At 48.0% G+C, this 25,206-nt stretch overlaps 9 protein-coding genes and 3 non-coding genes across 12 annotated transcripts; 6 read left to right on the top strand and 6 right to left on the bottom strand.

Annotated features, from left to right (window-relative positions):
- Nucleotides 1–116: 116 nt before the first annotated feature.
- C8Q69DRAFT_503518 (ATP synthase alpha chain mitochondrial precursor) lies at nt 117–2,349 on the top strand (the record flags this gene model as incomplete). Its single annotated transcript, XM_028632498.1, has 7 exons — nt 117–188; nt 365–534; nt 652–708; nt 774–894; nt 951–1,421; nt 1,507–1,643; nt 1,707–2,349. The coding sequence occupies 7 exons, from the start codon at nt 117–119 to the stop codon at nt 2,347–2,349; spliced, it is 1,671 nt and encodes a 556-aa protein (XP_028489662.1).
- Nucleotides 2,350–3,776: 1,427 nt separating this feature from the next.
- On the top strand, nt 3,777–5,460 carry C8Q69DRAFT_45074 (methylenetetrahydrofolate dehydrogenase/methylenetetrahydrofolate cyclohydrolase). The gene is made up of 4 exons (XM_028629455.1): nt 3,777–4,131; nt 4,310–4,943; nt 5,007–5,096; nt 5,152–5,460. Exons 1-4 carry the CDS (start codon nt 3,935–3,937, stop codon nt 5,233–5,235), a joined length of 1,005 nt encoding a protein of 334 aa, XP_028489661.1. The 5' UTR covers nt 3,777–3,934; the 3' UTR covers nt 5,236–5,460.
- Nucleotides 5,461–5,684: 224 nt separating this feature from the next.
- C8Q69DRAFT_524596 (putative signal peptidase complex component) lies at nt 5,685–6,479 on the bottom strand (the record flags this gene model as incomplete). Its single annotated transcript, XM_028633591.1, has 2 exons — nt 6,421–6,479; nt 5,685–6,307 (listed from the first exon to the last, which is right to left on the bottom strand). Exons 1-2 carry the CDS (start codon nt 6,464–6,466, stop codon nt 5,685–5,687), a joined length of 669 nt encoding a protein of 222 aa, XP_028489660.1. The 5' UTR covers nt 6,467–6,479.
- A 117-nt stretch (nt 6,480–6,596) lies between these two features.
- On the top strand, nt 6,597–7,897 carry C8Q69DRAFT_412178 (integral membrane protein DUF106-domain-containing protein). Its single transcript, XM_028628313.1, has 5 exons — nt 6,597–6,790; nt 6,862–6,895; nt 6,961–7,327; nt 7,410–7,571; nt 7,636–7,897. The coding sequence occupies exons 1-5, from the start codon at nt 6,741–6,743 to the stop codon at nt 7,809–7,811; spliced, it is 789 nt and encodes a 262-aa protein (XP_028489659.1). The 5' UTR covers nt 6,597–6,740; the 3' UTR covers nt 7,812–7,897.
- A 1-nt stretch (nt 7,898) lies between these two features.
- On the bottom strand, nt 7,899–9,030 carry C8Q69DRAFT_453344 (hypothetical protein). Its single transcript, XM_028629619.1, has 2 exons — nt 8,300–9,030; nt 7,899–8,246 (listed from the first exon to the last, which is right to left on the bottom strand). Exons 1-2 carry the CDS (start codon nt 8,960–8,962, stop codon nt 8,154–8,156), a joined length of 756 nt encoding a protein of 251 aa, XP_028489658.1. The 5' UTR covers nt 8,963–9,030; the 3' UTR covers nt 7,899–8,153.
- Nucleotides 9,031–9,198: 168 nt separating this feature from the next.
- Nucleotides 9,199–12,678, top strand: C8Q69DRAFT_441066 (RNAPII transcription regulator C-terminal-domain-containing protein; the record flags this gene model as incomplete). The annotated part of the gene is made up of 6 exons (XM_028628715.1): nt 9,199–9,280; nt 9,336–9,609; nt 9,722–9,819; nt 9,874–10,013; nt 10,063–10,251; nt 10,306–12,678. 6 exons carry the CDS (start codon nt 9,199–9,201, stop codon nt 12,676–12,678), a joined length of 3,156 nt encoding a protein of 1,051 aa, XP_028489657.1.
- Nucleotides 12,679–12,877: 199 nt separating this feature from the next.
- C8Q69DRAFT_45070 (hypothetical protein) lies at nt 12,878–17,561 on the bottom strand. The gene is made up of 6 exons (XM_028629451.1): nt 17,163–17,561; nt 17,067–17,092; nt 16,962–17,013; nt 16,802–16,903; nt 16,389–16,742; nt 12,878–16,325 (listed from the first exon to the last, which is right to left on the bottom strand). The coding sequence occupies exons 1-6, from the start codon at nt 17,217–17,219 to the stop codon at nt 13,203–13,205; spliced, it is 3,714 nt and encodes a 1,237-aa protein (XP_028489656.1). The 5' UTR covers nt 17,220–17,561; the 3' UTR covers nt 12,878–13,202.
- Nucleotides 17,562–18,794: 1,233 nt separating this feature from the next.
- Nucleotides 18,795–19,744, bottom strand: C8Q69DRAFT_45030 (hypothetical protein). Its single transcript, XM_028629425.1, has one exon. The coding sequence runs from the start codon at nt 19,478–19,480 to the stop codon at nt 18,881–18,883; it is 600 nt and encodes a 199-aa protein (XP_028489655.1). The 5' UTR covers nt 19,481–19,744; the 3' UTR covers nt 18,795–18,880.
- Nucleotides 19,745–20,594: 850 nt separating this feature from the next.
- On the bottom strand, nt 20,595–21,017 carry C8Q69DRAFT_45049 (hypothetical protein). Its single transcript, XM_028629437.1, has 2 exons — nt 20,948–21,017; nt 20,595–20,887 (listed from the first exon to the last, which is right to left on the bottom strand). Exon 2 carries the CDS (start codon nt 20,855–20,857, stop codon nt 20,630–20,632), a length of 228 nt encoding a protein of 75 aa, XP_028489654.1. The 5' UTR covers nt 20,858–20,887; nt 20,948–21,017; the 3' UTR covers nt 20,595–20,629.
- Nucleotides 21,018–21,698: 681 nt separating this feature from the next.
- C8Q69DRAFT_t14 lies at nt 21,699–21,786 on the top strand. Its single transcript has one exon. It is a non-coding gene; the product is annotated as a tRNA-Asp (tRNA).
- A 438-nt stretch (nt 21,787–22,224) lies between these two features.
- On the top strand, nt 22,225–22,311 carry C8Q69DRAFT_t15. The gene has a single exon. It is a non-coding gene; the product is annotated as a tRNA-Asp (tRNA).
- A 1,981-nt stretch (nt 22,312–24,292) lies between these two features.
- Nucleotides 24,293–24,379, bottom strand: C8Q69DRAFT_t10. Its single transcript has one exon. It is a non-coding gene; the product is annotated as a tRNA-Asp (tRNA).
- Nucleotides 24,380–25,206: the final 827 nt, after the last annotated feature.

Below are 25,206 nucleotides of genomic sequence, written 5' to 3'. Positions count from 1 at the left end.
CGACGACAAAGCTCTCCTTCCATCCATCCACAATCCTTTCCCTCCAACCACCCTCCTCCCCAATTGCATCTCTCCTTCAGAGAAACCCTCTCTACTCCCTCTGAACCTCCTTCACAATGTTCAGGAACGCTCTGCGGCAGTCTGGCCGCACTGTGACCGCCGTCTCTGCCACTGGCAGGATCGCTTCGGTGAGCCCATCCCATCCAGCCCGGTCCCATCAACCCATCCAGCGACGACAACATCCCGAAAGGCCTTTCAATGGATGGTCTCTGGGCATCTCCGGACCCCTCAATGGCCATTGCGATCAGTTTCACGCGTCTTGAGTCGAATGTGCAGTCGTTAACAAATTTTCCGTCGCAAATAGGTCCGCGCGGCTACCCCCGGTCCCCTGGCTGGTGCCTCCAAGCAGATCCGTTCCTACGCCGCTGAGGCCAAGGCCTCCCCCACTGAGGTTTCCTCCATCCTTGAGCAGAGAATCCGTGGTGTTCAGGAGGAGTCTGGTCTCGCTGAGACTGGACGTGTCCTTTCCGTCGGGTATGACCGTTCCGCTTCCCCGGCAAACATTGGCAAAGAGCATCTCTTGGTCAATTCCCGCTTAAAACGCGAATTTAATGTCTACTGAGATGGTTCAACTAATATATTGGTGAACAGAGATGGTATCGCCCGTGTTCACGGTATGACCAATGTCCAGGCTGAGGAGCTGGTCGAGTAGGTTCCACCTTGATATCTTCATATATAACGTGTGAAAAAAAGCAGCTACTAACGAGCTCTAGGTTCGCCTCCGGCGTCAAGGGCATGTGCATGAACTTGGAAGCCGGCCAGGTCGGTGTCGTGCTTTTCGGTTCTGACCGTCTCGTCAGGGAGGGTGAGACTGTCAAGCGTACTGGAGAGATCGTATGTCTTAAGTTGCCTTGTCATTTCGTCGGTTTTTGGACTAATTTCGCGACTAGGTCGATGTTCCCGTCGGTCCTGAGCTTCTGGGCCGTGTCGTTGACGCTCTTGGTAACCCCATCGATGGCAAGGGTCCCCTCAACACCACTCAGAAGCGCCGTGCTCAGCTCAAGGCTCCTGGTATCCTGCCCCGTCGTTCCGTCAACCAGCCCGTCCAGACCGGTCTCAAGTCTGTCGACTCCATGGTTCCCATCGGCCGTGGTCAGCGTGAGCTGATCATCGGTGACCGTCAGACTGGAAAGACTGCCGTCGCCCTTGACGCCATCCTTAACCAGAAGCGTTGGAACAGCACCGCCGATGACAGCCAGAAGCTCTTCTGTGTCTACGTTGCCGTCGGTCAGAAGCGTTCCACCGTCGCCCAGCTCGTCAAGACCCTTGAGGAGAACGACGCTATGAAGTACTCCATCGTCGTTGCTGCCACTGCTTCCGAGGCTGCTCCCCTGCAGTACATTGCTCCCTTCACAGGAACAGTATGTCTCTCCTCGACCCTTCACAATTCCTCTCGGACAACAGATCGTTTCTCATCCACTTCTTGGTAACTAACCTATCACTTAGGCAATGGGGGAGTACTTCCGTGATTCTGGCAAGCACGCCGTCATCGTCTATGATGACCTGTCCAAGCAGGCCGTCGCCTACCGTCAGATGTCTCTGCTGCTTCGTCGTCCCCCCGGTCGTGAGGCCTACCCCGGAGAGTGAGTTGCATTTTAAATATATTTTCCTGACCGCAGTCTCTTTTCTCTTGCTAATGATCGCAGTGTCTTCTACCTCCACTCTCGTCTCCTTGAGCGTGCTGCCAAGCTGAACGAAAAGCACGGTGGTGGCTCCCTCACCGCTCTGCCCATCATTGAGACCCAGGGTGGTGATGTCTCTGCCTATATCCCCACCAACGTCATCTCCATTACCGACGGTCAGATCTTCTTGGAGTCTGAGCTCTTCTACAAGGGTGTCCGTCCCGCTATCAACGTCGGTCTTTCCGTCTCTCGTGTCGGTTCCGCTGCCCAGGTCAAGGCCATGAAGCAGGTTGCCGGTTCCCTGAAGCTGTTCTTGGCTCAGTACCGTGAGGTTGCTGCCTTCGCCCAGTTCGGTTCCGATCTCGATGCCTCCACCAAGCAGACCCTCAACCGTGGTGAGCGTCTGACTGAGCTTCTGAAGCAGAAGCAGTACAGCCCCATGAGTGTCAGCGAGATGGTTCCTCTCATCTTCGCTGGTGTCAACGGTTTCCTTGACAACATCCCCGTCGCCAAGATCCTCACCTGGGAGGCTGACCTCCTTGCTCACCTCAAGAGCAGCGAGCCCGAGATCCTGTCCACCATCGAGAAGGAGGGTCAGGTCAGCAAGGAGCTTGAGGCCAAGCTCCGTGATGTCCTCAACGCCTTCAACAAGAGCTTCAGCGCATAGGTGAGCAAAAGACAATCGGGTGATTAGTCCACCATGTACTGTTTTTTCCTGACGCTATGTGTATAGACAAGATAGCTTGTGTACAATTTGAGACCAGTATTTTCCTTTGTTGTTAAAGCTCTCAAGGTCAGAATGCTGGTCTCAGCTCGACCCCTGTAGTCTTTTTGTCCAAAGTTCGGGGCTCTTCCGCTCTCGAGCGTAAGGGTTATTGGTTTACGAAAAAGTTATATCCTGTACATCTAGATCCAACCGCATGCAAGAGGGCTGGTCGGTGATGGACGGGGGAAGATTCGGAACTCTGGATGAAAGGGTTGCATTCCAAATCATTTTTCACTATACTTCAATCAGCCGTCATGGCAGCTGGGACTTAACATGTAATTTCTTATGTTTCCAATGACCTATTTCCAAACCAAACATTCGTGATGCTTCCCCGTGTAGATGTAACCTGGATTAAGTCCATGTACGCGCAAAACTCATATCCGTAAATGGCGATTCTATCATCCTTCTCAGTCAACGTATTACAGATGTCGCAGCTATAGGACCGGTACTTCATAAACAAAGCAGACAAATATTAGTTATCCCCACTGCCCCCACACGAATAATAACAGGTTAAGACTGGTCTGGGGGGGGGGGGGGGGGGGGGGGGGGCGTAAGGCGAAACTAGTACGGAGTAGCTCAGTAGATACTCTTAAGTGAGATGCTCTGATGCCTGGCTGTTTTCAGTATGGCAGGCGCTAGGACCAATATGTGAAGTAAAAATGAGCGGTATATCTGCCAAAAAGGTTCAAATTTTGTATACAGAGTATTCTCAAGTTTTCGGTAGAGGGTTGATATTTAAATTAGGGCTCATTTTATCCTTATTTCGGACATGGGACGATAATGCGGTGTGGTAGATGCTGAGTATTTACGTAAGTGCAGTATATAGTTATTTTTAACTAGCCAGTAAGTGATAATTGAATAAAATCGTCAAGAGTGAGATATCTCTATCCTGGTTTATATACCCTACCAGTCTGGCTATACTAAATCTACTGGTTTGACCTGCCCCGCTTGCTATGCCCTTGTCTATTTGGTCTGTCCGTCATCTCCAGCTCTAGCTCTGCCAGCTCAACGAGGTATGCCACAGTCAGCCGAGAAGCTAGATATGCTCTATGGAAATAAACTAGGTAGTATTGTCTAGGCTAAGATGTGACTGAATTTCAAATCTCACTGCGGGTTGGATTAGTCCATGCTTAATGGTATATATAGCCTCGCGCGAAAGGCATAACTTGCAGCGAGGGACTGCGGACTGCTGTACGTCCTTTACTCATGAGAGCTACAGAGTCAAGTACGACCAATTAGACACTTGAATAAGCTCATTATTCCAAGAGTACAATACAAAATGAAGTATGCATTCGCACTGGTACATATGGAAAGGTAGATGTGAGGTACATACAAATTGCGGCAGTGCCTACGTTATCGATAAGCGAGTGGACTTGCCCGTATCAAAAATTTGTTCGGACCCCTCCACATCCCGCCATTGCGATCGCGAAACTGACTACCGGATTCCTCCCCTCTTGCTCCATATATAAATTCAGCTGGCGCATCAATGGCGGCGAGCACAGAAGCAGCTCCAGCGGCCTGTAAGGTCGTGCTGGCCAAGAATGTGGCCAACGGTTTGCTTCAAGAGGTCCATGAGGGCTTGAAGGCCTTGGAGAAGGGCCCTCATCTTGTCGGCTTCCTGGCCAACAATGACCCTGCCGCGCGCATGTATGCGGATTGGACGGCGAAGACTTGCTCGGAAAAGTGAGTAATTTCCTGCGATTTCTTAGTATATCCTGCCTTGAATTTCTATGCATTGGGAGCCTTCGTCGTCTCTCGCGGGATGGTGCTTGAGTGCAATAACTACATTCTTCAGCCCTCTTGACATCGCAACTCAAGAGTAGAAACAGACCGGTCAGCTAACCACATGGCCCGTCTGTAGTGGATTCCGTTATACCCTCCGCGAAGTCTCAAAGGAAACTATTGAAGAGGCAATCCTGGCTGCCAACACCGACAACGAAGTCGACGGAATTATCGTGTACTACCCGATCTTCAACAACAGACAAGACCAGTACCTCCAGCAGATCGTCGATGTGTCGAAGGATGTTGAGGGTCTCAGTCACCGCTACATCTTCAACATGTACCAAAACATCCGTTTCTTGGACCCGGAAACTAAGCGCCAGAAGTCGATTCTGCCCTGCACTCCGCTGGCCGTGATCAAGATTCTCGAATACCTCCACATCTACAACACAATCTTGCCTTATGGTAACCGGTTGTTCGGAAAGACAATCTGTGTCGTAAACCGTTCGGAGGTTGTTGGCAGACCGCTTGCGGCGCTATTGGCCAACGACGGTGCTCACGTATACAGCGTCGACATTACGGGTGTCCAGGAGTTCACTCGTGGCGAGGGTATTAAGAAGCGAAGACACGAAGTCGTGGACAAGGAGGGCTGGACTCTAGCCGACTGTGCTCCCCTGTGTGATGTTGTCATCACTGGTGTTCCTGGGGACAAATTCAAGTTCGACACGAAGCTCCTGAAGGAGGGTGCTGTTTGTGTGAACTTCTCCAGTGAGAAGGTAAGGGAGACAGGGCCCCTTGACCAGTCCCCAAGAGAAAACATTACTGACGTCCTCGAACAGAACTTTGGACCCGAAGTGAAGGAAAGGGCGTCCATCTTTGTCCCCTCCATCGGAAAGGTCACCATTTGCGTTCTGATGAGAAACCTTTTGGTAAGTGGATTAATTTTATTACCTGTGAGAAGCTGTGTCTGACTTCTCTCTGTAGAGACTTGTGCAGAACCGAAGGGCGGATGATGCGAAGCCCGCCGCCCCAACGGAGAAGCCCGGTACCCTTGAAGCCAGCTCATAATTAGATTAGTCTCGTTGAAGATGATGAATTTGGACATAAAGGCTAAAAGTATAGACACTGCGGAAATGGGTTCTTTAAAAAACATTGAGATAATCTCAGAAACGTCCATGAATCGTGAAAAATCCCATGATCCTCTAATAGGGAATGAATGCGTGTTCTAAATGGAGGATGAAATTATGTACATATATGCAGTGATGATGGCGTTAGAGTTACAAATCCAGAATATTCGTGATAGCTTATTGCAACTAGGTAGTGGAAGAAATTTGGCCTTCTAGAAATCAATATTCCATGACGAGAGAACGTTCTGCTCGATTATCTGAAGTACCATTCAATCTAACCAATTGGACAAACACACGGTTGAATGACAAATACTTATTCGCTAATTCGCTTCTTCCTTGGTAATTTGTTTCAACTTTTTTGGAATCAAAATTCTAGCTATCCATGAAAACTTATTGCCCCTTCCTTGCTGCCTCCCTCGACGCAAGTCCCAAGACGTCGATTTCATTCGCAAGCCACTGTCGGAACGGCTCCGGATGGAAGACACCGTCTGATGAGAACCAGGCGGTGAGCGACGTCTCGATATCTTTCTCCTGCAGGACCTTTCCTTCAGGAGAAGTGTACTTGACATTGATCTTGTAGAGCGGAGAATGCTTCTTCGTTGAGGAACGGACGGTTATCTGTGATTTGAGCTCCAGGTTAGCTAGGCCAATCTTCACCAATACCCGAACGTCCCCAATTGAACGCGAACATAACAGAAAAACAGCGAAGTATACCTTTTCACCCGTCTTCCTCTTCCCACGAAATACCTCTCCAGCTTCTACCCCCCACACCCAGTACGTCAATATAGAGTTCAACGCGAAGTACGCGATGACAGCTGGCAGAACCCAGGGAGCATTTGTAGATTCCCATCCAAGCTTCCTGTCTACGTAGAACATGCCAGCTGCGATTGCGACAGCGGAGTAACCCAGAGCGAAGCGGACATTCGAAAGCGTATGGTCTTGAGTAAAGGTGTAGGGTTCGGGGAGACTTGTTAAGTACGGCGCAAGGGCGTCATCGGTGGTGTTTTTGAGGTCTTTTGAAATTAGCTATACATTCAACATACTCAAAAAGGATCCGTGATCGCAGAGGCAAGATAAATAGAAGACACTCAAGCCAGGTAAAGCAGAAAGTAAGCAAAGCACGAACCGTTCAGTGAGTAAACAGGTACCTTGGGTACCGTCTCGGAAGCCATTGTTGAGACAAATATACTAAGTACTAATGCAGTACTCAGGAAGAAATATCAGGTAAAAACTGCAAGCAACCGTTATCTCTGTGCTCGAGATTGAGAAGCTCTTCGATACCTGCGACGACGCGGAGTTGCGGAGAGCTGTCCCCTTCGCGGGCAGCTACGGTAAAGCGGCGTGCGATATGCGCTAACCGCCCTCACTTTGACTGGCGACTTCAACCTCACCTCGAACCGCCAGAACAAGTTATTCCCTCCACCAAACCACCGCAGCTGAGTCGCAATGGCGGTCCAAGGGGTCGAGCAGACGATCCTTCGGGATCCAGCTCTATTGTGAGTCTCCCTGGAGCAAACATAATCTAGTTTGTGCGAGGAGCAATGGCTAACATGGGTCCGTGAAATAGCTACTGGATCTTATTCCCAATTTCCATAGTCATGGTACGTTCTACATTAAGAATCATTATCATGTCTCGGGGCTGATATATTTGTTTCTGTATGGATAGATCTTGACCGGTATTCTCCGTCACTATGCCACTGTCTTGATGAACTCGCCTCCCAAGCCGCCCTCCACGCTGAAAGAAGCTCGCGAGCGTCTTGGTCTCTTTCGCGGCGTGAGCCTACGTACCAACGCCTCTGCAGTTCTTACGCCAGAATCTTTCGAAGTGCGCAAGAACTATCTTATTGCTGCTTATCAGAGTGGAGCTTTCCTTAAGGACCCTGAAAATCGCGGACAGCCGCCGGCGAATCCCATGACGGATCCACAAGGCATGGAGGCCATGATGGGGATGATGAAGGGAAATATGATGATGATGATTCCTCAAACGCTGATTATGAGCTGGATCAATGCTTTCTTCTCCGGATTTGTCATCTGTATGTGCTCAGTTCGCCGTCTCTGATGTCGAATATTCGCAGAATCCTGCTTGGACGAAAGTGCTGATAACCGGTTGCCTAGTGAAATTGCCATTCCCGCTTACCATCCGTTTCAAGTCCATGCTCCAGTCTGGTGTCATGACCCGCGATCTCGACGTGAGATGGGTGTCCAGTCTCTCGTGGTACTTCCTGAATCTGTTCGGTCTCCAGTCAGTCTTCGGATTTATCCTCGGTAGTGACAATGGTGAGTTTACTGATATTTATACATGACAATTCCTTCAGGAGTATACATTCTAATCACTTTCCAGCTGCCAACCAAATGGCTGCTCAGATGGCGGGAATGAATCCTGTCGCGGCGAACCCTTTCCAACCCGGCCAGGACCCTGACAAGATGTATCGAAATGAGGCTGAAAATTTGGAAGTTATGGAGCACTACTGTATCCTCGACGGTATTGAGGAGAGGCTGTTACACAACCTGGAGTAAGGAAATTAATACCTAGATTTAGCAAGTCCTGATAGAGACCACTACCAGGAGTTATGTAGTCACTCGGATGTTAATAGAGTTTTGGCAGATGTGACGCTCAAAGTATTTCGTCTGCGGAATTGTCTTGAATGGATTGTAGTAGATAAAATTAGATGGGAGATACACCTCGCCAGAGAGTAGAGACAAGCACATTAGCAGACCGTTGCATCAAGTCGAGTATAGACATTCCCTGCGCAATGGACGCTGTTCGTCCTGCCAATAAATGAATAATAATGTGTATATTAACGCCATAAGCTACCTTGACTCCATTTCCTCCAAGCTCATGATCATTCGTGCAGTTGTTCACTGGTAGTTCACCACTCCCTTGATAATCCACACCTCTCCATTCGACACTTGCGAGGCGACACTATCCACTTCGATATTGCCAGGTTGGATCTATTGATATTAGCACCGGCATTGTTTATTAAAATCAATGTTACAATACTCACGTATAACTTATCCCCGTCTTTGGTCCAACTGAGCTTGCGCCCGCCGAGCGTCTCGATTTCTTCCCCTTCCTTCCACGGACTCGCAGGAACGAGGTGCGCCTCTACAAACCTCCTCAGGTTATTCTGAGCTCGATCCTCTCCTTCTGGCCCCTTGTAAGCGTCCACTTCTCCAAAACGTTCGTAGTCTTCCGGATCCTCCCAAGGCTTCCGCGGAAGGGCCTGGATGGCACTGTTCTTCGGCGCGAGCACTGTAGTGTTCTTTGATTTATCATTAAGGCGCGTCGAGACGGGTTCGAAATCTCGAGTCAGACCCGCAAATATATTTACTGAACGGGTCTTGGAGAGAATATCGGAGACGATGAGGTTGGAGGTTGGATCGTTCTGCTTGGATTTCGATGGAGGATTTACATCCTCGTCTGGAGCCGTCGAGGGCGGGACGACTATATTGGGCCCGATACCCGGATTAGAGGCGCCCATTATGGGCCTCTGGTTCTGGTGTTTATGATTGTTCTGCTGAAGGAGAACTCCGTGTCCTGGATGAGGGGCGTTGATAACGGGAAGCGGTAGACGGGTTCGGCCTGTGACGGACACGGGAAGAATAGCAGATGCAGTACAAGCTGTGGATGTCAGAAATACAATAGATGTCAGGATATAGCTCTTCATGGTTATTAAAATTTAACTATGACATAGGTCTCAAGTAGAAGCAAGATGGCTATCTGACTATCTTGCTGTCTGGGGGCCTGTCGTCACAACGTCAATCTGCACGTGATGTGGAGGTGATCTTGATCACGTGTATCTTATCGATAAGGGTAGCAGCGCCGGCCACAAAAGCGTCATGTCCAACTCCAAAGGTGGATTAGGTGCCCCTCACGAGCCTGTAACGGCTTTCGGTCAGCAAGATGTCAGCCCTGCAGACCTTTATGTTGGTCGCGGACCATGATAAAGAAGAAGCCAAGCGAATTGCTGAGCAGACCGCCAAAGGTGCGAATCGCTTTTTTCCCCTTACAGGAAGACCACTTACTAATGGCCTTTCAAGATGTTGAGAGCAAGAAGACATCTTTAGTGGACGTCGTACAATCCTTGGGAGAATATATAAATGACGAAGACCCTATACTGCGAGGGAAGGCTGTCTCATATCTCACCGCAGTCATAAAGTCCTTGCCTCCGAAATTTCTTTCCAGACAACAGATTCAGGTCTTGACGACGTTCTTTTGCGATCGTATCGAGGATGGCGGCGCAGTGGCTGGTCTTGATACCCTCCAGAGGCTGGATAGGTTTAATAAGGATATGGCGCAAGAGGTAGCAGTAGCGTGAGTAGACTTGTTCACTATGCTGTGATGCTCGCCGTCTCCATCGGGAGATTCCATTTGCGAAACATTTTCGTAATCATATATCTAAGAGGATGTACTAACCAGATTACAGGATGTTTGAGAATTTTCAAGAACTACAGGCTCGCCCACAATCCCAAAGGTTCCAGGTATATCAATTGCTGAACGAATTGATGTCGAACCATAGAAAAGGTGCGTCATCTATTGCGCTTGTACACTATAGGAGCTCCTACTGATCTGGAATAGCCCTGCATGAGATGGGTGATGAGTCGCTAGTTGGGATAGTGGACCTTATGACTGGAGAAAAGGATCCACGAAATCTCATGCTCGCTTTCTCTATACTGAAGGTGGTGATGGTGGAATGGGATATAAAGAATCATATTGAGGTACTGTCCCTATATTCTCTGAAAGAATATCCCACGCTGACTAAAAAAGACACTTTTTGATTCCGTGTACAACTATTTCCCGATTACATTTCGGCCACCGCCTAATGACCCCTACGGAATTACGGCTCAAGACTTGAAGGATCGCTTGCAGGATTGTATCTCGTCGAATAGCTACTTTGCTCCTCACTCATTTCCTGCTTTACTTGACAAGTTGGACTCTACGTCCCCGAATGTCAAGGTATGCGCTACAATTCTTTTCAAGCTTCCTCTATCGTCTCTGACATAGATACAGAAAGATGCCCTTAACGCTCTGCTTGCCTGTGTGCGTTCGTATGATCCAAATACAGTATCAAGGTTCTCCATCAAGATCTGGGAAGCTCTCAAGTTTGAGATTTTTAATGCCCAGGAAGAATTCCTTTCGGAATCATCGCTTCAAGTTCTACAGGCTATTGCGAAGCGACTTTCTGAAGGTGTAACGCAAGTTTCTCAAGAGCTTCCTCTCGCGCACTTCTTGCAGCCGATTAACAAGGAGTGCAATGAACAGCTGAGAGAGCCTCAGCAAAAGCAAGCAAAACCAGGACGACAAATCTTGAGATCATTGTCGTCAGCATCAGCCGTTTCCTTTATTCTGATGGTGCAAGCTGTGGTGGCTCCTCTATTCACTGTCTATCAGGAGGCAGACAGCATCACGAAACAAAGAGGGCTTTTAGAGACATTTGTGGCGCTTTTCGACTCCGCTATCGACATATTCGGGACATGGACAAGCCGTGATCCGGAGGTTGTATTCGAAAACCCCCTGGCTGCCTTCCAGGACCAGCTGTCGGAGGTCCTTAGTCAAGCATTAATGGGCACAGCGAAGGAAGAGGTCTCATTTCGAGTTACCGCACTGAAGGGACTCTTGCGTCTATCTACCCTTCGCAAGTTCTTTCAAGACAATGAGATCGGTCTGTTCGTACAATATCTTGACGAAATCTTATTAAAAGAAGAGTCTGTTGGTCGGGACGACCTGAAAAAAGAAGCCATCGCTGCTCTAGCGGAGATCTCGAAGTATAAGCCAAGATTGATCATGGATATTACATTCCCCGCCTTCGTCGCAACGCTTCCTGACTATGCCGAAGACACGAAAACTGAGTACATGATCACGCTGGAGAGCCTGGCTCAAATCAGTGTCGAGAAAGACATCTTCGAGACTCTTGTACGCAGGCTACTTAACAAGTTCGATCTTTTGCTACAGCGGGAAGAGCCAGGTTCGGTTACTTACCCGAGAGCACTCCTGTTAACAATACTTTATGTCATGGGCAAGAGAAAACTGCAGGAAGACCAGAACTTGGGGTCTTATTACGAAAGAATCACTGTTGGTCTTTGTCGCAAAGCAGCTTCTGCAGCATCCGGAAAGGTCCCAAATAGGATATTGAACGATGCAGGCGTCCTCGACACCCTAGGAAGGCTTTCGAATCTCATAGTCAGTGCCCTTCCTAGAGGCAAGCAGGAAGAAGTTGCGGAGAACGTGTACACACTCTTCAATTCGGCTGAAATATTCAAGCCAGTTCCTTTTGCTGAAACGACAAGCGATGACTACCGCCGTACCATGATCCTGTCAACCTATCTTCTTGCAGGGCTCCCGAAAGACTCTAAAAATATACCATACACCAACCCAGATATGTCGTCACTACTGCGCGAGCTGGTTAAGCTTGCTGTGTCTGAACGTGAGCCAGCAATTCGTCTTGCTCTTCTCCGCCAACTCGCTCTTCTGGTCAATAAATTCCTTCCAAACACACAGCTCCCGCTTGCATCCGACATACTTAACTCACTCTTGCCTTCTGAGACAGAAGACAAGAGACTTGATCCCGAGAAAATCAAGACTATCTTTTGGCTTTCAAAAGCTCTGGTGCTGAGACTGGCACCGACCACAACAGAAATACTCACGTCTCTCTTATCCCTCCTCTCCTCATCCGATCAAACTACAAGCACTACGGCAGCCCGCAGCTTCGCTCTGCTGCTCGGTTCTGACGACGTACTATCGACGGATAATGGAGCAAACATTAGGTTGCTCTCCAAACAGCGCGTTTTCACCACCGTCACACCGTTGATCTCTTCTAATATCCGAGCTCTCAACACTTCGGATGGTGACTCTGCATCTCACACGCACATCAAGCCAGCCTATTTGACGGCTTTATCTGGCATCCTATCCACTATTCCACCATCACTCGTAATGCCAGAACTCCCAACACTGCTTCCTCTTCTCTTGCAAAGCTTGGACCTCGAAGACGCAGCTTCTCAACCCGTGAAAGCCGCTACGCTTGAAACGCTTGCCGTTATCATCCGCGAAAACGGCGTCCGTGTCATCGACGACAGCGGCCACGTTCAAAGTCTGGTGACCAGACTGCTAAAGACTGCGGAATACGTCCCGGGTCAACCGGCAAATAATCATAAACTCCGCGCCCAGGCCCTTCGATGTCTCTATCTCCTCGCTCATACACCCGGAGATGCTCCCGCTGTCGCGAAAGCAGGAAAGGTTTCCCCTCTACTGCCTGTGAAGAACCAAGTCGTGCGTTCTCTCGGCTTAATTCTTGATGATCCCAAACGTGACGTGCGAAAGGCTGCCGTTGATGCGCGTGGAGCATGGCTTCGCGAAGTGGATGACGAGCCAGAGAATGAGGATTAAATGATTTACCGGGGTCATCGTACCCATCTGGAGGGTAAATATTGCATATTTCTTCACGTGGATTCTTTGCATGGCCTTTTCGTGTTGCATAGGGACTTTCATAGATACTGTACCTATTACATTTTCGTTTTCTGGAATCTGAAAAGTTAAATTGACATAGTATCTCCAGTTTTTCCTTCTGTCATCACGTAGTGTGCGCCTCCTACCATATATTGTTGCTACTTAGAACTCGAGGGGAGACAAAATGTTCTTCATTCTACTTAGGCAGTATTATCAGGCGGAGTTCTGGTATCATACATGAAAAGTGAGGGGGGAGGTTGGAAAGTAACGGTTATGAATAACCCAGCTCAGCCTCAGGGGAATCTGTATCCGCCGTAGTGAAGATGGCGTAGTCAAGAGCCCGCTATTGACGAGCAGATATGGGGAGAAGTGAGTATCAGAAGAAAAAAAAAAAATAGAAAATGAGCGGAGCGAATAGGAGTCCCGAAAGAAAATGAAAGGAAAGTCATTCTGAAACAACAAAATCACCAGAATTCCAATACCTCTCTTTCTCCTGCCACGCTTGCGCTGTCCATTTCCTTGACGCTTTCCAGATCCTCGAAGTTCCTTCCCTTGGGGTCTGCTTTAACCATGGACATACTGGGAGCGCCGGTTAAAGTGCCTGCAAAGAAAGTGTTTGTTGAAAACAACACTTCAAATCCAGCTGCCTTTTTCGCTGCATCGATACCCGGGCCCATGTTCCAAAAGCCAACACTGTCCATCTTCTGCACGACAGTGCTGGCGACGCGGAACATCTCAGCAATTCCTGCTGATCCAATGGCGGCTGCAATGGGACTAGGGGTTTGCGCGCAATTCTTACTGTCTGCGTTACGTTCCTTTGCACGACCTGGGAGCACGATGTGGGCTTCGTTGCCCATGAGGTCGATAGGAGACCAGTCTTGGGTACATTCGCCTACCTCGAGGCTGGAATTAGAGTTTAAGACGTTCTCCATGGTAGGACTGACGATGGAGACTTCGTGCCACAGTCTCCCTTTCTCGATCATCTCATTCGGTGGTCCACAGCGAGCGCGGAGGGCACGGTTATCTGCAGGGGTGACACCGGTCCAGAGATCCTGGACCTCCGTGATCTTCAGGAAGACGTCTTGTTTGTTTTCCTCCCCGCAGTTGAAGTCCTCCGTCTGAGTCTGGGGTCCATGCTTCTTCTGCTTGGTATCACTCTGAGACCGCAAGGACCGGTGAAGGGTAGAACGCTTCATCAGAACCTTATCAACGTTGAGCTCATTTCCCTCCGGGATTCGAGTGTAGATTCTGAGAAGAGACCTATCTGGTGGGATCCAGAGGTTTTCGGTAATATGGCGAATCGCTCGGTCAAGCTCCTTGTCAGAGCCGTGGACTTGCTCCGTAAACCCTGAAACTACCACGTTCATATCCCAAACATGATCAGGGAAGTGAAGATTGACTGCTCCAAGAGTAACAGCCGGTTTCCTAACGGTGATGTTTCCAGCTTCATCAATGACGAGAATGACAGCTTGGTCATTCTTGGTCCGACAATGGTACTCGTATACCACAGAATAATCCGTGTACTCTTGTTCAAATAGGCGTTGCTTCCCTTCATCTTTGGAGGTCTTGAGATCCACTATATGATCCACATCCGTTCCAGATGAAGTAACTCTCTGGACGAAGTTCGTACTTGGTGCAAAGACTCCAGCTCTCGGATTGAATATTTTGTTCCATTCATCGCCCGAAATCAAATCCCCTTTATAGGTCTTCGGAAGAAGCGGTATCAATATCAAACCTACTTGCATCTCAAGTGAGAGCTTCCCTGGAAACGATTGAGCGGCGTCCAGAGTTGGCTGAAGAGCGTTGAAGAGCTGCTTCAACGTGTCTGCCGTTTTCCTATCGGATTCGGCATTCTTCGTCTTTTCTCTAAGGCTAAGAGGTTCAGCCTCCTGGCGCTTCTTCTTTGCCGGTGTCTTCTCATTTACCGTGGCAGTCACATCAGTCTTCCTGCCAAAGGTAGAACTGACTCCCCACGCATCTTCCAGCGTGGCTTGTCTCTTGGCTTTGATTGCCGCTTTGCTTGATGATGCAGTACTAGGCTTCGGTGCTCTATGGCCCATTGTGCGGCGAAACTGTCTCGTAGTGCGTTCCTCTGCCAATTGTTCGTTCTCTTTCTTATTAGCTTTTTCGAGGTCCGCCAATCTTTCCTTGTACATCATATTCGCCAGGCTGCAGGGCCTTAGTGAAGAGAATGCTACTGAAACTGCATCTAGGTCCTCTTCCAGTTCTTGAGTTGCAAGTGCATTCCTGAGTTCCAGAATTCGTGTCGTGCTCAAGTTGTCGGATTCAGTCTTGGGTGCCGTTTCAGAGATTCGAGATTCTGAGGGAGCCGTCTCATAGTCGGATAGGCTTTTCTCCTGCTCAGCATCATCGTCGACCGTTTTCGTGATAAATGGGTCAATTGTCGCTGCGCTCTCGCTCGGTCCAGGTATGAGCGCCGGCTGGTCGAAAGATAAGATAGGCTGGCCACTCGGCAATAAACTCGTGTCGGGAGGACTATCAATATCGATTAATCGCATTGATTTCAGAGACTTCTCGCCCTTCGAAGCGTTCGGGGTGTCTCTATCCGGAGTTCTGCCCCTCTCTGTCCCAGAGCTCTTTCCAGGTGACCCATACTTGTTCCTGTCAAAGTTTGATGGGAACTTGATACCAGAAACGTAGACCAATCGTTCTGGTGTTTCTGGTATGAGTCGGTTTGCAGGAATGTCAACGTCATATTGGCCTGTTATTCCCATTTGGTTCGACTGCTTATTCTCATCATTCTCCTGATATGAGGTCAATGCTGGTTGATTTTCACCCGCGTCGTAGGTCATGACCCATCTTCTGCGGCCATTATCCGATGATTCCGATATACCTTGCTTCTCAAGTGGATGTAAATCTGAAGACTCGGTACTGGGAACTGTCTTCACGAGTTTATCACTTTGTACATCGTTGCCTGAGATCAGAGGCTGGTTTTCAATAAGTGGTCTCCGTGTTTTTATACCAGCCACTTTCTTGGGTTCCGGTGTAAATGCCTGGCCGCCGCGTTCGATATCTTTGGCTGGCTTCGGTATTTGTACCATCTCTTGTTTCGCAGCTACTCCAACAGCACCCTTCTTCAACCCCTCAGAAACCCATTTCCCGACTTCCTTTACCTGCTGTTCAGTCAAGTATGGATGCTCGATCGCTGGGACTTCGGCTGCTATGTCCGACGCGGAATCTTTGCTCTCTATATCAGTATCGCAGGACCCCATCTTTGCTGCGGCCTCCTTCTCTGCTTCTGCTTCAATGGAAATGTAACTTTCTCCGTTTCCTATCTCCTGGAATTTGAAGTCCTGCCAGATACGTGATCGTCCAGGTTGACTTGTGCATGGGGTTGGCGCGTTGATGTTGTCGGGTAAAACGTATTGTTGAGTCTCGCTATCGAAGTTCAGAAGTAAGGTGATGAACATCTGGCGAAGTCTCGAAGCCATATTCGCCATAGGGTCAGCAAGGATGCGACGTAATGATACTTCATTGATGGTGCTGCAATTTGCAATGCGGAAGCGAACACCATCTTCCTCCGGGGCTTGTAGGATATGTGCTATTCTAGGACGTGCAGCAAGCGACTAGGAAGTGTTAGTATGCAAGCATATATTACCTCAAAGCAAATGGGCGAGCTTCGCACTCACCAGTGGTTTCTCGATTCTGGAAAGCTTCTCTAAGGCGTCATCAACGTCATCCTCGTTGTTGCCTGACACCTGGATACGTTTGATATCATCCTTGACAGATATATCTGTTCCCGTAAGGCGGGCAACTTCCGCTAGGATATCCTCAAATGCACACTCAAAACAACCAAGGCCCCCGTTTGCAGAAAGCCAGTACCTGGTGCAGCGAATGTTCGGAACAGATACGGTCTCCTGGTCGGAGTCGTTTTCGAATTCCAACAGCGTTTCTCTGCGGTTCTTTTCCGGCGTGCTCTCATGGCTTTCAATACCATCTATATCAACTATGTCTGATACTTCGATCCGACGAACCCGAGGCACCTGTTTCGTGTCAATCTCAGCAACACATTTTCCATTTACACTGATTGTGAGAGACGTACGTCCAGTAGGTCTTTATTCCTCTGCTCATCAATGAAATCAGGCATCAAGTTGCCGAACTTGGACGTTGACTTATCGATGTCATTCGTCTTAATGACGAAAGCCTGTATAAAAGTCATCAGACCATACGTTGAAACCATTGTCAAACGGGGCTCTACCAACCTCGTCGTCAGATGCATACTCAACAGTATCTCCAGCAACGAGAATATCCGACCTAAATAACGTAAGCTATTGGAAACGATGTGGTCATAGTCACAATGCACGCACTTATAACTTTCACGTATCTCGTGTACCTAAATTCGGATCGTCTTTTAGCACTGGTTTCTGCGGATATCATAACAAAATACTCGAGCGCAAACTTACACCTGTATCCTCAAAGAGCCAGGTCGAGGCTACGGTAAGCCTCTGCTTGGCTTCCATGGCCGTAGTAACACTCTCAATTATCTTGATCAAAGATGCAACCGTTCCAGCTGGGGGATCTGCTAGTAGCAGTCTTCCACACCAGTGGTGAATCGGAGCTCCCAGTCTAGAGCGCAATGAAGGGAGAACAGTTATCGAAGTTAAAGGCGCTGCTCGTTGGATGTCCTCTGGTCACCTCGATGATGCCAGTCGTGCCTAACGTAGGATGGGATATGCCAAAGGTCTCGATCACGGGTTCCTGGAGGTCAGCAACCAAGGTATCCTTTAAAAGTGTATCAGTCCTCCTACCCCCACGTGTCCCCATTCAATATCATATGAAGAAGTGGGCGTTGATGATCGGAGAATTCGCTTATGACGTGGGAAGAAAGTGAAAGAGAAAAGAATGACCACGCATCCGGCATTATAGGAGCAAAAGCGGGGTCAAACGTGAAGACACAGGAGATGTCCAACCAGGCGTGCAGTTAATGCGGATTCCTCGTTATTAACAACAATACACAAATGAAAAAATGGTGAAAGAAGCCTGACGGTGACGGCACTGAGATGCGGATTCACGCATAATCCGCGACTAGCCCTTGATCACCACCCACCAATATATCAAAAAGTAAAGGGAAACCCCTTGAGAATCAATTCGATCTCTTGGTAAATAATTCACTAGTTTATACATCTTCAATGATGATCTTGGCCTTTATTCTTGTCTGTGGATTATATCAATATTGACATGAGAATCCTCCAAAATTGCCGCAGCCCCTCGACCAGATTATCCTTGCTACAGTGGATAAAGATAAAATCGTATGAGGAAAGGTGGATTACTTGCTCGGCCTGATATATCCAGCAATTCCTATAGCTGATAGCAAACAAGTACCGCTGGAGTTGGGTCTTTTTCTTTAGAATATCTATCCAATTAGACCAACAATGCGGAAGGCCCAGGCACCCTGGCAGACTTCCATCCTCGTCTCTTCGGAGTCGAATTCGGTCGTCTATCTACCACAACGAAATATATATGTCCATTTTATGCATTATGTTCAATTGGGTATACGGTACTCTGCTATTCTCGCGATTCGCCAGCCAACATTATGGCCTTACATAGATGCTGCCAGTCAAATCGAGACATGGCAATGATGAGGAAAGACGCGACGCCAGAGGTATTTCAAACAACACCAGCAATGCAGACTTCAGACAAAAGACCGGAATATTGCATGCTCCCCGCCCTATGTACACCTTCCCTCTATCTGGAAGAGAAGCCCCCCATCCATATGAAGCTTCCCGCTCATGATCGTCATTAGTCGCATGTCTGGGGTCATAATTGTAAGGGATTCGAATATCAATATGTATGAGGCGCAGAGTTGTTTGGGTCTGGTAAACATTGCAAACGGCCCTCGCCAAAGGGTCATCTATACAAGAATTGAACGGTCGATAGAGTTTGCGTATAATGTTCAAAAAAACTCCTTCGTGTCCACAATTGTGGATAAAGCATCGGTCGAACTCCATAGCATTGTTCGGACCGCGCGCCAAGCCTGACGACTCAGTGGTGATGATAATGTATTATGAGAAGGATGGTACCAACGGAGCCAACACTTTGTCGATATTGGTCACACAGTAAAAAGGGCGAAATAAGGTTTAGGGAACGGAATCCCAATTCAACGGAGATTCTTCCACTCTGTTCATTCGGCTCCCTTAACCTCTTTTTTGACCTGGATGGTCCATTTCATTTTTGCTTCGGTCTCTTTGAGCGAAGCAAGCGCCTCATCGATAATCTTATCCTTCTGATGGCCCTTCTCGATCAATCCTCTCAGTTCTTGGTCATTCTCCTTCCTATAGGCTTCATATGACTCAAGGAGTTGCTGTGTACGCTCTGTAGCGGTCTCAATCTCTCGGTTCTTCTGGGCCATTATAACATCTAGTCGCTGGAGTTGAATATCTTTCTCGTCATTTTGGCGTTGAAGATCCGCAAAATCCTCCCGGATACTGTTCAGCTTCTTCTGCGTTTCTGCCTTGTCTCGCTTTCCGGATTTCGCGAGGACGTCATACTGCGTCTGGGAGTAGTTCGCTATCTCCTGGAGTTCTGCGCACTTGCGGTTGAAGTCGTCGCGAGAATCCGCCATAATCTGATGAATCTTGCGTGTCTCTCCCTCCGCGTTCTCCCGTCTGTCTCTCTCGCTTTGTAATTCACTCCTCAGCTCCTCGATCTTCCTATCTTTCCGCGAAATAGAATGTAGATTCGCCTCGTGGGAGAGCTCCAGATTCCGGACACGTTCCGTCATATTTTGTAGTTGTGTCTTGAGCGCTTCATTATTCCGCTGGGCCTCTTCGGCTCGGGACCGGTATAGGCTGCATTCCCTCGTCAGGCGTGCAATATCCTCCTGCAGGTTGTGTATCACACGACCAGACTTTCCAGTTGCCGCATGTCCAACAGCAGAGGACCACTCTGGTGCGGCAGTGTCGCCATGTGTATTAGCAGCGGCGGTGGGAGAAAGGCTAGTGTCATCGGTGCCTGCAGAACATATTGTTCGTCAGCGGGTCGTTGCTCTCGTGGGAAGTATAGACTATTCGTCAACGGTATTACAGACCTGATGAGGGATCGACTGCGGAACCATTCTGCTGCTCAGGAGTAGTTTCTCCAAAGAGACCGTTGTGTTGGTGCATGTTCAAGTAGGTTTCGACATGCGGTAGGTTCACTCGAGGGACGTCTGGAATTGCCGATACAACGATTTTCGAGTTAATAACTGTCTCACTGACATTGGGCTCTCTCCTTCCCCGCCTGAAGCGGGCCATGAAAACCATTTGCTATGGAGGAGAACAGAGATCAAGGGAACCAAGACACGGAGGTACGAGTAGGAAATGACGCAGCAGGCTGATGATAGATGTCTGCCAGTCCAGATTCCTGACGATTCTCATTCGAGCTTCCGGGAATCCTGGGGAGCGATCAAATTGGCAAAGAAGGGACCAAGAGCAGCATGCGGAGCGGGACTGGAATGCGTGCCACAGAGATCAACGTACCACAAAAGGAACCAAGCTTCCAAGCTTGCATTCGTACTAGTGCGATATATTATGGACCGTTACGCTGTTTCTGCATAGATAAACATTATATTGCGTCGTCGGGGCGATAACCAAGAGTGCACGGCACCATGTGTCGCCCGGCCCTGGACGGGCAGGATGCAGATACGTAAGGATACTGAGATGAACAGTCTATTTGAATCAAAGACAAGGACGAAGAAAAGAAGAACTAGTGTGTGTTCAAACAGTATAAAAGAAGGTGAGAGATCTATCTGTGTGGCATTGGGAGTTCTTCCAAGAATGGTGGACGATAAAAGCCCGATCCGACGGGCACAACCTCTTGATGTCAGTGTTGTCTGGTAACTAATTAGTGTCCGTCAGGGACAACTGAATCCTTGTACGCTAAAACGCGGGCACTAGGAAACCCACTCATCAGCTCTGGCTGGGACGCGTATCACTTCAAAGATGATTCTCTCATTTGAACTATGTGTTGGCAGTGAAGGTTGAAATCGTCCATGGTTGTTGCTGGGCACCTTATACCATTTGCTCCATTCGAGAATGGCAACCTGAGTGTACTTCCTTGGCCCGGCTTCGCATATAGAAATCCACAATCCCAAAATGCCACCGATGTGAGCTGTGGACATACCCGGTGTACGTTTAGCTGCTAGACATAACTAATAGCTATGCGGTCAGTAAGAGGATTTTCTCTTGATGGCTTCGCTGATGCTTGGTACAGTTCAGGTGGTGTGACTGACCACGGAGTAAGATCTCTCTATAAGCTCTCAGGCCAGGAACCGAGGAAGGAAAATATGCCATGCAGCCCATGCTAGGAATATAACACGTCACAGCTCCTCCAAATACAGAGCAGATATCAAGAAACACGGGTGTTAAGGAGAACCAGCTCATCACGTCAATTGAACTCTCGCTAAGAGGCACCCTTGCAATTTCCCAGTCCCGCAGCGAGACAACAACAATTTCCGGGGCCCGTCCTCGACCCTTGAATTACCTAGGTAGAGAACAAAGAGCCTCGTAGGCTGTAGCTGAGCCTGGCAATACACTCTCTCCCAATGTTGTCTATACCTTCCAGATGGCATAACTGGAGTATGTACCATGTATGTACTTACGGTCCTCACACGGAATCAGTGTCCAGGGGCGGTATGGTCGACTCGACAGGTCGACGGCGATCGAAGCGAAATCAGGAGATCCATACCCACCACCATCGCGGCAGATTAATGTACGGTTTGAAATGCGCAGAGGCTCCACAGGGCTTATAGACTATTAAAAATAAAGATACTCAACCATACCATAGCTAGATACAGGCCGTACATCCATTATTGGCTTCCGCTCAGAAGGCGGTATCTCCGCGGTGCTGCTTTCTGCGGGCAGAACGCTCTGTCTCCCGTCTCTGCCTTCTGTTTCCCTTCACCTCGGTCGTCGTAGAAAACAAAGATCTGAATCATTTTTTCAAGCCACCTGACATCCAGATCCGGGATGGTCTAACGGTCATGATTTCCGCTTGTCATCCGAACAGGAACGAGCGCGGGAGACCGGGGTTCGACTCCCCGTCCCGGAGTATCTTTTTGCTTTTTTTACCCCGGTTTGGGCCTCCATAACAGTGGGATACCTTAGTCTGCGATGCATTATTCACTTTTCTGACAGCGCTAGCTTGGTTGTATAAGCTGAAGCATAACTACTATCGATAGTTAACTGTTATGTGACTATGTAAAACTGAATTTACTGTTGCGCATTCTTGTTTAAGAGACGAGGCACGATATTACTCATTCTCTAATTCATTACAAACTATTTAGCATAACAGCTAACAGAGCGAAAGTAGTACTAAATCTAGATTACATATAGCTTCAAATAGAATTTCATTGGCATCTTAGTTAGTACTAGTGCTTCACGAAAAGTAAATGCATCCCACTGTACTCCGTAGATGCCGCATCCACAGAGGCTTTCTACAACAGTATACGCTGATATAGTCATATATGAAAATATGCTTCATTCCCAATCCGGGATGGTCTAACGGTCATGATTTCCGCTTGTCATTCGAAAGAAACGAGCGCGGGAGACCGGGGTTCGACTCCCCGTCCCGGAGTTTTTTTTTGGCCTTCTCGAAAGGGTATTATTGCAGGCAGATATTCTTATCTTTTGCCTGAGAGCGGAGAAGATACGCAGTCTACAATCTACCTCAGGTCTAGAGTCATTTGTCCACTTTCTCCAATGATGTATATCACAGAAGGGTAATATAAGCGTGCGGCTCCTCATAGAATGGCCTATGAGTATTACGTTGCATCTGCAATAAACCGGGAATGGTGCCTTTGACCTTGGGAAAGAAGCGAGACGTGTGACCACGATGGTATCATTATCTTTTGTAGACTGTATAGAGGTACATGGTTGTCTCTGTGGATTACTTTTGACACGATTCAACACCTTTAGATACCTAGGTATACTTTGAGATTCCCATTCGAATTCCACACCACTAAGACCCCTTCTTTTTTCAGCAGCTCATATGATGCCGGCGTCTACGAGAGGACGTAAGCGTGCTCTCCGTCGCTTCGATCTCTTCCAACGAAATCCTCATCACACATGGCAGTGCGTAGACATAGGATCTCAGACAGATCATTAATCGAAACCAGCATAGGTTGTTGCAGCAGCTCTTGGGGGATAATTTGATAGTTATATGTAGTTTGCATTTCTAAGATTTTCATACAGGATCTTGTGAAGACCAGGCCATCCTCGAAACACCATGGACTGCCCTCAAAGCGGTAAAAAGGACGCAGTGAGTTCAAACTTGGTAGCTTGTGGCGTGGTGACTCTCTGATCCTCTGGTGTCTCCCCACAAAATGAATTTCTGTTCCTTGAGGAGGACGTATGCAATAGATTCCTGCAGTTGAAGTTGTGTAAGATCTGCGCCTCATTGTAATTTCGATGGCCTTTCATGCGACAAATCGACCTGGAATCTTTTCTAACTGATGTGTACGGTATTCTAGGTCTTCCATATCTTCGTGCGTCGGAGAACATACATGGAAGCTAACGAAAAGGAGGATAAGGAGGCGAGAGGAAGGCAAAGGATGTAGTACCACTCATATGTCAGTTAATAGTCCAAGTCACAGAGATAAATCTGCAGAGGTGGTAGGGGGATGAGTTTCGATCGGTTTCTTGTTCTGCTGGTTTTCTCTTTTCTCAGTATCACAAAATACACAGAATATGTCACGCACTGCTGGAGACACCAGCCAGGATCAATTAAAGAGAATTCGGTATTGATCAGCCCTCTTTCCCCTCCCGGTATTAAAATAGCGCAAAAGTAAAATTAGGTACTATATAATATGTGTGCAGATCAGGATGGCAATATGCAAAGCAGTAGACCCCTCGATATCACCGACAGCGGCAGAGGGGAAAGTTATGCGGTTTTGCCCTTCGGGCTTCTCTATTTGATATACATCCAAATGTGCTTAGTGAAAGTTAAACTCGATATCGAGCACGGTATAATCTGCTCTAGACATGTACGTTTCAACAATTAGCATATGGTCATGTTCGTTTGGTGTCCTAATGCGTCGGTGCATTAGAAAGGACCGCCTTGTGTCCGACGCAGGTGGAATACTATCATACCATAAAACAATTGTGGCTCTAGACCGTCTATCAAAGCAAAAGAGCGCAGACTTGGTGCGGAGTTATAGCTACAGGAAAGGCAATGACATGATGATCGGCATTCCAGATGTGCTTTGCCGATAACAACGGCAGGTGCTGTCTCCATCGACAAGAAGCCCATCTGAAGTGGAAATAAGGCCACAATTGCAGCTAATTATTGATGTTCGCCAATATGCAGGTGAAAGTGGCAGTAAAGGCGAATATGTACTCTGGGTTTCACAAGAGAAATCAACATCATCGCCAGTATCTCTAACAGCCACTGCGTGACTAGAGACTAGATGACTCGATATTTATTTCGTTTCCCGCCGTATTCGATGTCGTTTGGTATTTTGTATGCATGAGGTGCGCGATTTTAATAATGGAAAAAAAAATAATATCAACGCGATGCTACCGATACCGAAAGTGTTTATTCGAAAACAAAAAATATACTCCGGGACGGGGAGTCGAACCCCGGTCTCCCGCGCTCGTTTCTTTCGAATGACAAGCGGAAATCATGACCGTTAGACCATCCCGGATTACTTAATCAAACTTCTCAGATTCTGCCATATCAATTATTCGCACAGCAAGAGATGCGCACTCAGTCTACTGTTACAGCGAAGGTCTGGATGCAGACAGAGCACAGCATAAACCGATACCCTGCATTGTCTTCGACTCTTATTCTGTCTAACCTGTATTGCTTCTGTAGATACTAAGCATTAAGCTCTTAGTGAAATAGTGCTCGATAGTACGCATGAACAGATATTTTGTCTGTAATTCTGCATGGCTACGTAGTGTAGTGGCTTAATAGCCCCGTATATCCCGGAAGGCAGCTTGTTATACACGGACTCTATCCTGGATTACACTGTCTCCTTGTTCTTGCGGTATGTCAGTGGTAATTGCATGCCTCGATCGCTCGGCTTCTTGGTCTAAAGTGTTTGGCCAACTGGTCCAGTAAATATATATCCCCGCGTCACTGATCACAACACATGATTTATATGTTGTCCAGTACCACAAACGTAGAAGACAATCACAAGAAAAGTGTCGAATCCTCTAGCACGGAGGCAAGGTCTGACCTGAACGACTTGAATTGCTTGCTTGCTTCTAGATGCAGGGGGGATTTGATCCCACATTTATCTCTAGCATACAAATAATCTAGATCATAGTAACCTAGTAATCTAGTAGTAATCCAGTGGGTTCTATCCCATAATCAGGATTCAAAGAATCTGCCGCAAACTGATGATTGATAGATCACCTGGCGCTCGCTTTGTACGCCGACAAGAAGGAACCGATAAAACAAATATTTTACCCAATCACTGCAACCCTTATCATCATTCTGCGAGAAGTACTGTAGAGGTCGATACCC

The sequence above is a fragment of the Paecilomyces variotii genome (assembly GCF_004022145.1).
Source record: "Paecilomyces variotii strain CBS 101075 chromosome Unknown C8Q69scaffold_1, whole genome shotgun sequence".
In the NCBI taxonomy this organism is placed as follows: domain Eukaryota; kingdom Fungi; phylum Ascomycota; class Eurotiomycetes; order Eurotiales; family Thermoascaceae; genus Paecilomyces; species Paecilomyces variotii.
Note: the sequence above shows the minus strand (reverse complement) of the source record. Positions and strands in the feature narration are given on the sequence as shown.